This window comes from Perca fluviatilis, chromosome 9, assembly GCF_010015445.1.
Source record: "Perca fluviatilis chromosome 9, GENO_Pfluv_1.0, whole genome shotgun sequence".
In the NCBI taxonomy this organism is placed as follows: Eukaryota; Metazoa; Chordata; class Actinopteri; order Perciformes; family Percidae; genus Perca; species Perca fluviatilis.
The window spans coordinates 26,305,722-26,320,185 of NC_053120.1; the positions used below are offsets into that span (position 1 = coordinate 26,305,722).

A 14,464-nucleotide genomic window follows, 5' to 3' on the forward strand; every position below is an offset into this window, starting at 1 on the left:
ATAGAAAGTAGAGCATAAAACGAATAATCTTAGTCGATTGATAAATCAGCTGTTTAGATAACCTATTACTTGTTTCAGTCAGTTTTCAATCCAAAATTCCAAACATTTTCTTGTTCAAGCTTCTTAATTGTGAGGATTTTATGCTTTTCTTTGTCATTATGTGAAAGTAAACCAATATTCTGCAGGTTTATGCGTTGGTCGTATAAAAAAATCAATTAAAATGCATTCCCTCGGTCTCTGGGAAATCATGATGGCCTTTTTTGTGTGTAGACAAAACAATTAATTGATTAGTTGAGAAAATAAACAGCAGATTAATCAATAATAAAAATAATTGTTGGTTGCAGAACTTTTCATGACGACAGCGGTTGATAATTTTTAAGTATAGTCAACTGGATGAAATATTATTTTGGAACCAGACAATGTTTGGAAATTAGTTAGTTTCTTTTAATAACATTCATCTTATGTCATACAGTTGTATTTATATAGAAAAAAGTAATAATAGTTTTACATAAAGCATAATTTAAATGTTAAGATAAAAAATACAGTAACAATTGAAATTGTTATTTAATTTACAGTTGCTGTTGTTATTGTAATGAAAACCAAATATTTTAAAGCCGTGCGTTGGTTTGTTTGTTTTTTTTAAAGGGAAAGAGGACACAGCAACCAAAGTAATAAAATGATGTCAGCGGGCATGTTTGAGCCCCCCTCAGCCAGCTTCCCTGAGCACACAGGGAAAGTGAGCGTCAAGAAAAAGGCGGGTTCAACTTGGATTTGAAGCTGTTCGATGGCTGCCGTTGCTGTCAATCAAGCGCACACGCTTCCCCATTTGCTGAGCTCTTTCACATTTATCGTGCCATCTCGTCAAGCTGCTGCTGTGTAATCGCAGGTAACTTTCTTACGATAGCCTTCCGCTGGACAACCTAGTGCTCGTAGCGCTCTTGCATTTTTAAGGATTGCAGATACAGTACACATAACGAAGCTTCGGCATTAGACATTTCCGTAGTTTTGACCGTCGGAAGACGTGAAAGCTGTATTTTTACTCTGCGAAAATACCCCGTCTCTCAAAGGCGTTTGAAATCGGACACCGCTGGCATTGAGGCCCTCACTTTTGTGCGGAGGGATACGTTGTTGCGTCTGACAATGTGGACGGAGGTGGTGAAGATGTCTACGAGAAGAATGAAATCATCTCAGTTGTAACAACAAAAAAGGAAGACGCGAGATTAGTTACCATAATAGATTTGTTTGCACTCAGACTTGTAACATTGAAGCAAACACGTGTGCGCAGTGTGAAAAGCAGGCTTACCGGGACAAAAGGAAGACATCTACGGTGCTCCAATGCGTTTCATGCACTGAGGTCGAAATTCTCTTGAAGTTTTATGTTTTTCCCCTCGCGATTCTCTGCTTTTCTTTTTACTGTTGGATATCAGACACTTGCAGAGGAGAGGTAAAACACCTTATTTCACTTAATGTTTCGGGGGAAGCTGCATGAATTACATGGGTTTAACTGACACCTATTTTGACGCCTGCAATTTGCAAAAAGTTTTTGGGAATGTGTGGTTAAAGCGGGGGATGTAAGTTTTTGTCTGGTTTGAGGTGGCGAGCCAAGTGTGTGATGGTCTCGCATCGACCACGGAGAGGAGGAAATTACTCCTTTGTTCTGCAAAAAGACCCCACTAACGTTAAGTGTTAGTCCTGCCTAACAAGCCTCATTTTGTTTTCATCGTGTGTCTCCACCACTAGCTGTAGCCAGAATGTGGACCTATTAAATGTTAAACGTTGTGTAATGTTGCTGAGCATTTTAGCTAAACTTTGTGTAGTGGGCCTACATGTATTTTCCATACGAGCGCAAGCAAACTTTCCATAAAACCCCTTTTGGTAGCCCTTTAAACATTCCTTTATGGAAGTGTCTGGCCACCAGCTAGACTTTATTTTATTGCACATTTGGCAGGAAATTCCTCTTGCTCCCACCCCCACCGTCTGCTCCACTGAACTCCCTCATAATGCACGACTTGAACCCTAATATGTGAAAGAAAGAAAGCTCACTATTTGTTGCATGAAGTTTGGAGCTCTTGGTCTCCAGGGTCACGACCGTTGCACTTGTTTTACACATAATTTGTTTTCCTTAGGAAGCCACAACTGAAGATTATGGGTTTGTTAGTCTTCATGGTGATGTCAACATGCTTCAAGATAAATGGTGAATGGGTTAGTTGTCAGCAGTAGCTTGGCCCTGGATGTGGCCTAGCAGAGATTATCATATAATGTACAGCCTACATCCTGTGGTGCCCTGGATGTTTACTGTCATTGTTATAAACTATTTGACCCAACGTGTCTATCATGTATAATGTGTTTTTGGCACAAGACGTTCACATCCGTTTCTTTCGGACAGCATTTGAATCAACAGTTGAATATGCTTTTCTGTTCGGTACGGCGGCCCTTGTTGTTCCCGAAGTAATAGCATTGACATAAACACACGTTACAGTTACTAACTTTGCTTTTATTTCCCCATTTGATAGGGCTAACAGCATGTACAACCTATGCGGACGGAAATGTTATTTCAAATTTATAAATCTTTTAATTGTAAACAACATTTATTACATGTTTGTTAAACAGACCGAAGGAACTTGATTTGGCCTATTATTATTATTATTATTATTATTATTATTATTATTATTATTATTATTATTATTATTAGGTTTGAAAGCCATGGTAAAAAAACAAACAAAACTGGCACATGCATTCATTTTATATGAAACATTTATATGAAACATTTGAAAGTTTTTGGATAGTTAAGATCGGTGGTTTGTTCCACTGGATGTGCAGGCTATTTTGTGGTGGAGAATGATCTGCCTTCTCTGCCTTGTGTGGGGTGACAAAGACCCCTAATCTACTTGCTTCAAATATTGATCTGGCAGTAGCCGAAGATGCCATTTTGTTACATTAAGCCCCTCAGTGTGCTCTATTTAATTTAGCTCAGTGGTTAAATAATATTTACATATACTGTGTGTGTGTGTGTGTGTGTGTGTGTGTGTGTGTGTGTGTGTGAGAGACCTATTTTGTTCTTGATTAGCCATCTTATCAAAAGTTTGGAAAAGCAATGAAAGCCATGTTCCAAGCCTATACTCTTAGGCCTATGTGTTGTGTGTGTGTGTTCGTTCACTTCCTTTCCTTGTTTCAAGGTTAAATTAGTTCTGCTTGCTTGAGTTTACTAGACTTGGACTGCACCGCTTGTCTCCCCTGAAGTGACTTGTGATACTTTAATACATGCAGAAAATAATTTTATGATATGTAATACTTTTGTTACTTTGCTTTCTAGTGGTTCACAATTTATATTTTTATTTCTTGACATACATTTTAATATTCTTAGCTCCTTTTTGTTTACATTTTACAACTTGCATTTCCTCTAATACATCCATCTTTTTTTGTTGTTGATTGCATCAATTTATGTTAGTGTTGTATTGCAAAAAGGTTGTAAAAGCACACCACCTGTTGGTGTTCAAGTGCCTCTATTCTTCCACTCGCTCCCCCTACCACTAGTTCCCTGTGAAGCTTGCAGAACCGCCGCTCAGCATCAGAGAGCGGCCTCGGGCTTGCGTTGGAATGCAAAACACAGGGTAAATCCACTATTCATGCTCACTGTGTCATTTGACAAGGTTCTTTCTGAGTTGACATATGGTAATTTGGTAATGACGTGTTTGCATACAGTCATTAGCTCTGCCTTTCACCCCTATTTCCTTGGGCTAACAATAGTCCCAATTATGTCTGTAATTGTAAATGTATTACATTCTCTTTTATGTAGCAATGATCGACATATGGCCTTGTTATTTGCCAGGGTTGCGTAAAATGAAAGACAATTTTTAAGTCATTACTTGGTAGTGATTTGACTAAGGGCAGAGTATTCATCTTTTCATGGCAGTGTCTCTTCTACTGCTTGGATAGGAAGGCAGTGTCTGACTGAAACCAGCATTTTTAAGTAGACCCAGCCGAAGAGTATAGTGTTAAGGAGGCTAATGTTGTCTGTTTTCCCCTCATCGGTCCGTAGTGAGTGAAATAGTAATTTGAGCTGTGTGTTTTGGCCAGCTTAGACTCAATAGAAGATCATTGATTGTTATACTTCTCAGATGCACAAGATCTTTGCCTCTCACCTGGATGTATATTTTAGTATTATATTGGAGTTTTGAATCACAAACACAATTTATTTAATTTTTTAAGAAAATTGCTGACTTAGCCCTGCATTGATATCTTATGGGAGACTAACCAATATCAATAATATCTAGGGTTGTGATATACAGCAAAGATAGAGTAGTTTGAATCATTCATTACCATCACCCTCTGTTTTTTTAAAGAGCTAAATGTAAATTCTCTTTGTGCTTGCTAGTGCCATTAAAATCCTGTATCTGCAAATTTCTCTCATAGGGTTTATTAGAGACTGAAGGGTATGAACGAACAGCAGCAAAGAATGGCTGCAGTGGGAACTGACAAGGAACTCAACGACCTCCTGGATTTCAGTGCGGTAAGAGAGTGGGAGAGCAGTCTGGGTGGTTCTGGGTGGTAGGTGGGTGGCATTGGGAGAAAGAGCTAAATAGAGTGCGATACAGGTCTGGGTATGAGCAGAGGAGAGCTTGAGGTCTGAATGAGAAAAGTGGGGAAACGGGGCAAGCAAGAAAAATCAGTGGGATGCTTATTTTCTCAAAATCTGCAACAGAAAATTTTAAATATTTTTTTTCTTTTCTTTTTTTTCCTTCTTTTTAACAATAGGTTGTGTCAGCCCAAGATATTTCCATGCTTCATTCTTGGCATGCAAAGGTAGTGCTGATTACATCAAAGCATGGCAAGTAAAATACTGCTGTACCTCAGGGTGACTGGTGAAAATTATTTCAGGTTTTAAATATAGGTTCTTTCAATTATGTAGGTGATGCAGAGCTACTGCAACAAGAAGTGGATCAATACTACAATGAGCTGGTATCCACTGTAAAATGTAAATAGTGAGTTAGTAATGACTGCAGGAAACTGCGGAAATAATATCACCCCTGTTTGTCTTGTTAACAGAATCTGGGGGAAATATTGTTATATATAAATTGGGTTGAGCAGACAGCTTCTGCATTTCTTTTATTTATTTTTAGTCTTTAGGAAGACATTTTCACAGAAATGCTTTCAGAGGTATCCTCCAGACATTATCTACAAAGTGGATAGAGGTATTTTGTTCAGCTTTTATTTACCTGTGTTTCATTTTGTTGTGAAGCCTTTGTTGAGCTTTACACTGACATAAACATCTCACAGGCCCAATGGAGCTGTGTTACTTTTTTTTCTCCTAAACAAATCTAATAACTGGTAAGGCTAAATTGCCGACTCTTGATAATTATTATATACAGGGCACAACAGGTAATTCCAAACTCGGACTCCTAATGAATATTTGTCAGCAGACTTGATGTCCCATTGTTTGACAAAGTACAGTTGAGATTTCTTTTTACAAAGTACAGTTGATTAATAGTGAAGTGTTTCTGTCTATCATTCCAAGAGTCAGTGACATTTTATCAAGTGTAAGACTGGGGAACAGTTTTTTTAAAAGCCTTGGTGTGCATGAATTCTGTTGGTGGCGCTTCATTATAATGACATGATTCAGTCAGCTGCATTGTTAATGTCCTATTCTCTGCCAGAACATCGGTATTTAAAGGAAACCTTACCCCATGAAAGAAAAACACTCGTTGTTGTGAAGGGGGTTTGTGGGAGGTTCTCATTAGACAGTTGGGTTTGTGTTAGAAAAACTCAGATTGATCAGCTGCCAATTTGTATCAGCAGATGTTCAGTTTAAGGATGACATTGATAATTGGGTGAGAAACTGTCAAAAATTGTACAAACAAATTTCATCCTGTTTGTATATTTGCTGGCTAGTCAAGGAAATGCATGCTAGATTGGACGTTGAATAAAGAAAAACTAAACATGTTTGAGATATCTGTGACCAAACGGAAACAAAGATGGTGTCCAAATCGGTTGTTGGACCGTGTAGACCTACCCTGTTAAAACTAAAAGAAAAGGAAAGGAAGAGATAATATGTGGTAGTGGCAGATTGTGTTTTGGTGTCCTACTTAGAAAAAAAGTTTGGTTTGTACAGTAGAGTTTGGCCACATCACTGAAAGATGCCACATAGCTGATATTTAGGCCACACCATAACCTCATGGTAAAACTCACAGTGGCTCGGTGACAAAACCTACGGCCTCATCAGAGTGTTTTGAAAGTTTAAAGTTGGTATTGCAGGATCAACTCCATATGAAAATGTGTCTGTTCGGTTTCATACCAAAATGCTTTATATCTTTTTTTGGGGGTGAAATTTCCTTCATTTTTTGATATCCAATTTAGAAATTAGTTCATTTTGAAATGTGGTATTTTGCAAATAAAGACATCAAGCATGTTTATAACTTGATCGTTTTTATCAGCGTGTTTTACTGTTATGCTAGAAGTCGTCTTATCAATAGTGGAATCGAGCTTTTTTTAAATGGCTTATATCTCACTTTAGACTAATGCAAAACTAAAATGCTTGCAAGGAGAAAAACACAAGAACTGAACTGACGTGTGTGTGTGATGTCATTTATTAATGGAAATGGGACGTGTGAAGTGTGCCATCCTTTGTTTTGGTAGATACTGTATCTTTCCTCTTTTGTCTTGTAGATGTTCGCGCCTCCAGTAGCCAATGGGAAGAACAGAACAATGACACTTGCCAGCAGTCAGTTTGGGGGATCAGGTAAGCTTTTAAAGCAGTAACACTGCATTACTGTACTGTATGTCTTGGCGAATGTTGGTTTGCAATTTTCTACTGTTTTGTACATATACTTGTATTCCCAAGTGACTTTAACTGACATTACTGTGGCTGCATGTTTTTGTTTTGGCAAGGCATCCATATACTAATTTAATGTTACATCTATGATCTCACCCAAAGTCACAAAAAATTACTTTCTCACATAACCTTTTTGGTACCTAGCATGCAGACAGTTTTTGTTTTATTGGCACCAGTTTTGAGACTGCTGCCTCAGTAGGTACAATGGAGGTGCTTTTTATTTGTGGTGCTCAAAGCGTTACAAAATTGCATTTGAAAAACTCTAAACAGCCGGGGAAATCCATAGACTTTGTTGCTAGCAGATTTCATTGGAACATTTTTTTTTTTTTTTTTTTACAGAAGAAAAAAAAAATTGGAAATTGGCTGTGCTTGTATTTGTTTATTCAACTATTTGTGATTAAAATAGTAGACCCCCCTTGAAAACGAGATAGTTGTGGCCGGGTTGGCTCAGTGGATAGAGCATGCGCACATATAATTAGAGGTTTATACCTCGACACAGAGGTCCAGGGTTCGAATCCGACCTGTGATGATTTCCTGCATGTCTTCCCCCTCTCTCTCTCTCACCTAGCTGTCCTGTCAAAAAATTTGGGTGGGAAAAAGCCCCAAAAAATTATCTTTTAAAAAGGGGCTATCCTTCAATAAACTTTCAAACTAATGTCAATAATTTCAGAAGAAATTCACATTTAGCGTCATGCTACAGTTTTGCTCTATGCCTGGTGTGGCTGTCCCTTGATTCTAATCTTCATAGAAAAAAAATATAAATTTACTCTACAGCCCTTATGAAAGATTGAAACTATGCAGATTTATTATCTGCACACCTTTTTATTTTAACATCTGTCTGATAATCTTTTCCACATTTCTTAAGATAGTCTTTGTTTCACTATTTTCAAGTGCAAAGTAGCTGCAGTTAACCCCCTCAAGCACCTGAAGCCTTTTAAGTGAGCTATTTTCTCTTCCTGAATGTTATTAGTGAGTCGTGTTACTTTCATTCCTCTGTCACCCTTCCAACCTGGTGTGTGAAATCGAGTCACACTTCTCAGTGTTCCCCAGAGTGAGAACTTGGTCACTGAGGAACAAAGGCAAAAAAGGGGGCTTATGGACTTGAAACGACTCCCCCACCCTGAAGTGTAAAACACTCCTCCCCCAACACGGCACAGGGCTCTTACCCCCACTGATCTGCAGGAAATGGCTTGAGTCCGAGACAATGTCCCTCACCCCTTGCTCACAGCCTCTTAAACTGGCCCAGCATGCAGTGAGTGGCCAGAGTGGAAGAGAGCGCTTGTTGAATAGAGGGATCAGCCTGTCGAAGGCAGGATTCTGTTTGTTTCTATTACAGCAGGCAATTACTAAGCAGTGAGGAGTTAATTCCTCCTCCACCCCCCTCCCTCCTCATGTCCTAAAGTGTGGCCCTCGGTCATTGACACCTATTTTAATGCGATACTTCAAGCTGTCCCATTTAACTTTGGGAGATCTGCAGGTAGAATCAGAATCTGCTTTAATGACCAAGTAAGAGCGAACACATGCAAGGAATTTGACTCCGATTTTTGTTGCTCTCAAAGTACATGCACAGAAAGAAACATAAAGCTAAAAACAAGGACAAAAAAGCTGAACAAGGTAAACAGATATTTGACTACTATGTATAGATATAAGGTTGTGTATAATACAAATACATACACACACACGATTAAAACAAACTGCTATATGAGGATTGTAAACAGTAATACAATAGAGCAATACAAAAGTGCAAATGGTGCTGGAATAAATAAAGAGTTATTACTTGTTGCTTATAGGTACCATCAAATAGCACTTGGGAGTCAAAATGCTAACATCTGCTAATTCCAGTCCAAGAGTTTCTCATAAATAGACTTTATGTATGTTTTTTCTTTCCTTTTTTTTTTTTTAAGATTTAATGGCTGTGCTTGTCAACGGGACCATCTTTTGAAACTCCAAAAGATTGCCTATTATCCCAAAATATGATATGGCTATGGGCCAGGAAACCCATTTATTATAGAAGTGATGACCATTAAAGAACAATGTCCATCTATGATGTCACGAAGGAGGCTTGTATATTCAGGCAACCAGCAGCGCGGGAACAGCAGCGAGCAGCCTAGTGGCCCACCAGACCACTTCTATTCATCAACACAAAACTGCTCAGAGGGGTGCTAATTGCATTAGGCCTCCTTCTCCCTTCCTTAGTGGCCTGTGTGTGTGTGTGTGTGTGTGTGTGTGTGTGTGTGTGTGTGTGTGTGTGTGTGTGTGTGTGTGTGTGTGTGTGTGTGTGTGTGTGTGTGTGTGTGTGTGTGTGTGTGTGTGTGTGTGTGTGTGTGTGTGTGTGTGTGTGTGTGTGTGGAGCAGAGTGGAGAAGAAAGAGGAGAGGATTGGCAAGAAGTGTGGGATGCTTGAAGTATGGGAGGCAGAGTGTGACGGTGTGTGGTGGGAGCTGGCCAAGCCTTCAGGCAGGCGTCCCCTCTGTCACCTCTGCAGCTGCTGGCAACGTCTCCAACCCCCTACACACACACACACGGGACGCGACAGGCTCGCTTCCCTTAGATCACAACAACCGACATTGTGAATTTACACATGTGGTTTCTCTTGGTAGCTAGCGTAAACGCTGCATGTTTGACTTTTGCACTCTCAGTTGTTTACCTGTACACGCATGCAGTAATGTGTCATGTATTTTACTGTGTACTGGTGGGTTGCAGTTGAAAAATCTAAGCCCTCTGAAAGAGGAAATCTTAAAGGAGAGTGGCTTCCTTCTTCAACTTCAAATTAGATGTTTTCAGAGCCTGCAGTCGCGAGAAGGCTTTGTGGCAGAAAATAAATATTTTTCTGGGTTCTGGTTGTGAGTCAGTATTTGTCTTGCCATGTTACTTTCACTGGAAGTACATTCACACTAGACATGCCAAAAGTCTGGATGGATGTGATATACGTCCAGAGAACCTGTTGTTTTCATGCCAACCCCATGTCTCTTACATTTCTTATGTGCATGTCAAATTAGTAGATAAATCAGGGAATTTTCAATCTTCAATCTTTTTTCCCCCAGTTTGATCATCATGCCAATTAACTGTTCAAATGTTTATCACTTACTTCACATTTGAGCTATGCGTAGCTAATTGATGGTTGTCTGAAGATGGCAGAGATTTTGGTATTCGGTTTATTTAGTTAGCATGAGCTACATTGCTCAAGTACTTTTAATGCTGTCTTCAAATAATCTTGGATGTCATACTCAGAAGTCTGTTGTACAGCATCCTTTTATCTCCCAATTAGCATAAAAAAATATGGAAATGACTGTAAACATTTTAACACATCTACTAATATTTGTAATCTATATTAATGATAGGTTTTATTGTATTACTAATGTAATACCAAACAACAATACCAGTAACAAATACCCCATTTGTCCATGATAAAAAAATGTTGTCGAAGCATTGAAAGCTTTTTTGCTTCTACCAGTATGATGTAAACATAGAAAAGTGTAGCATACATAAGGAGGCATGTTGGTACTGCTACGTAAGCATCACATTGACTATTGTCTGTCATGATAATCAATTGAAGCCTTGTGAAAGGCATCTACAGTAGCTTAGCACTATAGTGTGAGAGATTGGGCAGATCTGTTTGTCTTTTTTAGATTTAATTAAGAATGCAGGCTCTTAGTGTGCTCACAGCAATTTTTATTGGGTCACAGGCGAAGGGTTGGTTTACAACAAAGTACTAAAACTATTTTTACTGGCCAAAATAACTAATGTAGAAGTACATCACTGACCTACTTTGATGGTACAAAACACATCCTGACTTTAGTTTTTAAAACCTGCTTACTTGCTCGTACAAGAGCAACATACTTAGGATATAAATATTATTTCAAATGTGAAGCATTTGACCCCAATTGATTTATATTTTTTTATTTTATTTTTTTTCTAACCGCGTGTGAAGCTTGGTGGGAACTTTATTTTGCATTATTTTAATATTTTGGTTGTCTGTGGAGACAGTCAATTCGTGTTCGATATTACACATGACAAGAGGTTAACAATAATAGAAAGGTCTCTCTTCTAGCATAGTGGGGCTCTCCTAGGCTGGCTGAGCGCACTGTCACCTCAGCAGCTCTCCACCTTGTTTTAATTGCCTCAGAGTTAATTACTCCAGTAAGTGTGAAACAATGTTGTCAGACTTCTCCTGCACAGCCGTGCTTTCGCACTATCCTCTGCTCCCCCGCTGGCCAAAAGGAGGCTTCATAGGCGAATGAGTGTATTGAAAATAACTCTGAAGTTTATGAAGTTACTCTCTCAACTCCCCTTGTTGGCTTGGTAGGGCTAATCGGTGCAGGTTATTGTTGACCGTGATGATGTGTATTTTTTGGGTTACTTGTGTGAAGCACGTGGGAAAATACTTTTGTGGTCTACCAGCAGTTTGGATGAAGCTAGAGTATCTTGAAGTGGGACAAAGAAAGGTGTTTGAGTTAAGATGCATTTATTTGTTGCTAAGACTGGAAGTAGACACCATCATTGTTGATGCATCTCCATTCAAGTGGATTTCTATCTCAATGTGGCATTGCTTCTCCTGGCACCAAACTTTGGCTGAAGTATCTTCATACAAAGTCTTTATTTAGCCGCAAGCCCGTCACCACCAGTGTCCTGTGCCATTGGACGGTGGTGCGGTGCTTATTAGTGCTGTGGCCTTTCAGCAGGGCCGATCTGACAGTGAGCGAGGCTGATCTTTTGAGGTCCCCTCTCCTCCCTGCTTGCCTGATTCTCCATGCCACTGGCATCAGCTCTATAGATCACGGCTGTCGCAGCGTGTGTAGGTGCTTGCACCGCTCTGTTAGTCTCATCACTCATTCTCACTCGTCAGCCGGGCTGCTGATCTCGGCCAGACCCCTCTCACTCTGCCTTCCCTTTTGTTCCTACCTCTCTCTCTCTCTCCCTCTCGTCCCCTTGCTTTCTCCTTTCTCCCACTCGCTCTCTTTTGCTTTCTCACACACATTTTTTTAATTAGGCAAAAATCAAAGAGGAAATATGAATATTCATAAGGAAACCACATTAATATGCACAATTATGCAAATCAGCATGCAATTAAGGCTTGTGTCTCCAGAGAGCCTGGATAGCATTAGTGCATAAGACAGGGAGAAGGGGATGATGGGGGTATTTTGGAGTTTTCTGCTCCACCAGTCTTTTGGCTGCGTTTTTCCTTTGTGCCACACATCGGTTCTTTCTTTACCTAAAACATTGTGGTTCATGTTTTGGCTTTACACATTACGTTTTGTGTTATTTTAGGTGTATGTGTCAATTTTGAGTGAAAGTTAAATATGGTTTAGGTTACATGTTATCCTCTTGGATTACATTAGGGATGTGAATGGTTAATTTTCTGCTATTCAGTGACCGTAAAAAACACTAATGGATACACTGAGCAGCATTTTCTATGCTTTTTTTTTCTCTCTCAGAAATGGTGTAACATTGCATTGCATCTTAAACGGCAGTGTGATCAATAGTGATGCTCTCTCCTGGTTTGTGCAAGCCCATTGTGGCCACTTAAGGACATTGAATGTTTAGAGTAGGACGGTGTGACAGGTTCCCTTGATATGACTCCAACATCAGGGCATTTTTACATATCTTCAGTTACACATAGGATAATAATGATATACTGTCATTTGGGGATTGCTAGTAGGGCTGGGCGATATGGAGAAAATCGGATATCCCGATATTCTTGGCCATATACCTCAATATCGATATTGCAGCGATATTCTAGGGTTGACAATTGGTGCTTTAACAAAATATCTTCACACTTAGATTTTAGATAAATAATCCTCAGTAATGTGGACATAATGTCTAAGTGTGGAAAAGCAAATAGAACAGTCTAGTAAGTTCAGAAAAGTACATCACTGTCGTCATATATTACGATATCCAAAATCTAAGACGATATCTAGTCTCATATCACGATATCAATATAATATCGCCCAGCCCTAATTGCTAGCATTATTCACAGCATTTGTCAAACCTGCTTTTTTGAAAAATGTTATTCTTTCGTTACTTCACACTAACCTGCTGGTCTCCCTACCTGTCAGTCTTAACAATATGTCTTCTTACCGCAGTAGATGAGCGCAGCGGCTCTGGGTCTTGGGGCTCAGCAGAACAGAACAGCCCCTCTTTCAGCCAAGGACGGGTAAGATTTAAACACACACTCTTAAGTCGCACATGATTTTAAGTTTGGAGATCTAAGCTTGAACACCAGATGCCATGATATTGTCACACACTCACACACATTCAGTTAATTGCTTTGCCATAGATGAACACACACACACCACCCCCCACCACAACAGCTTAGTACTTTTTCATGCTGTGTGCCATGTTTGATTTAAAGTGGTAGTTTTACTCTCTACCTAATAACCTTGGCTCGAGATCTTGCATTGGCAAGCTCTCTGGTAGCCCAGAACCGCTGTGGAAGCCCACTGGTAATTGCAGCTTCACATCCGCTGTAACTGTCTTGGCACAACTCTGTGTAAATACAAGGAACAGGGGGTGAAATAGATGCAGCAGGCTTTGATTACCACAAGTTGATAATTAAGAAAGTCGGTTTGAATCCCCTGAGCTGATGCAGATTTGTTTGGCATGGATCCTGTTAGTTAGACAGAAAAGCAGAGGGAGGGTAACCACTAAGCCATATAGGTGTGTATCATTTAAGTCTGTCTGTGGGTGTTAGTTTGTTTGTCCAATGTTAGAGCCTGCATGTTTTATTTACATTTTTCTTTGCTTTATTTAAGGTTACTCATATTGTTTTGTGTTTACCATTGTTCCTACAGGGCTATGGCGAAGGGTCCCACTACAGTGAGCATGAGGGCTTGTCCTCTCCATTCATCAGTTCGGGTGTTGCAGGTATGTTCTTTTTTTGGCTTTCTTTTGTCCACTTCAGTTTTTTTATTGATGATTTCAAGTTTATATACATTTAAACCCACAGATGAACATGTATTCAAACAATTCAAGTCCAATTTTCTTTTAAGTAGATTTCCTTTACTATCTCTATCTATCGTTCCTGGGTAGGGGGATCTACTTTAACCTTTTTCCTTATAGGGTGATAGCTTTTCACTAGCTTTTGTTACTGGCTTTCAACAACATTTTGACCAGATACCTATCCCTTATTTGTACATTTTCTTCTTCTAAAATTAAAATTACAGAGTATCATGTAGCTCATAGAGATAGCATATTCTAGTATCATTTGCAAAATCCTGTATACCATTTTCTAAAACACAATATTCTGTGGCATTTCCAAAATATATGCGTGATCTGCATCTAGTAGTCCACACTCTCCAGCATGTGTTGTTGTGTGTGTTTTTGTTTTTACTTTTTGTTTTTTTACTTTCTAAATAATTTTTAACAAGTGACTCTGAACCATTTTTTAGCACTTTAGTGGAATGAGTGTATATATTTACTTCTCAGTGATAGAGGACATGTTGCCTAGTCACGCTGCAGTTTTAAAATAATCATGTTGATAATGGCCGATTCGACTGTTGTGCATTCTTTGTTTTCTGGGTGGCAAAATGTGTGTCCACATGCATGTGTGTGCCTGTGTTCATTCGTTGAGTGTTGGGGATGTTAGGGCACTGAAGCAGAAACCTTCCCTAGGGTTTTGTCTGGCAGGCGGCTTTAT

At 39.3% G+C, this 14,464-nt stretch overlaps 1 protein-coding gene across 12 annotated transcripts in view; it reads left to right on the forward strand.

Annotated features, from left to right (window-relative positions):
• Positions 1–900: 900 nt before the first annotated feature.
• The window catches only part of tcf3b (transcription factor 3b), a 32,589-nt gene continuing 19,025 nt past the window's right edge, over positions 901–14,464 (forward strand). Inside the window, exons 1-7 of one of the 12 annotated variants that reach the window (XM_039810471.1) lie at positions 901–1,444; positions 3,535–3,611; positions 4,414–4,510; positions 4,756–4,803; positions 6,664–6,736; positions 12,912–12,982; positions 13,620–13,692. In XM_039810471.1, the coding sequence (XP_039666405.1) occupies positions 4,436–4,510; positions 4,756–4,803; positions 6,664–6,736; positions 12,912–12,982; positions 13,620–13,692 (340 nt within the window). In that variant the 5' untranslated portion in view covers positions 901–1,444; positions 3,535–3,611; positions 4,414–4,435. The other 11 variants (XM_039810467.1, XM_039810470.1, XM_039810472.1 and 8 more) reach the window with 11 other exon arrangements.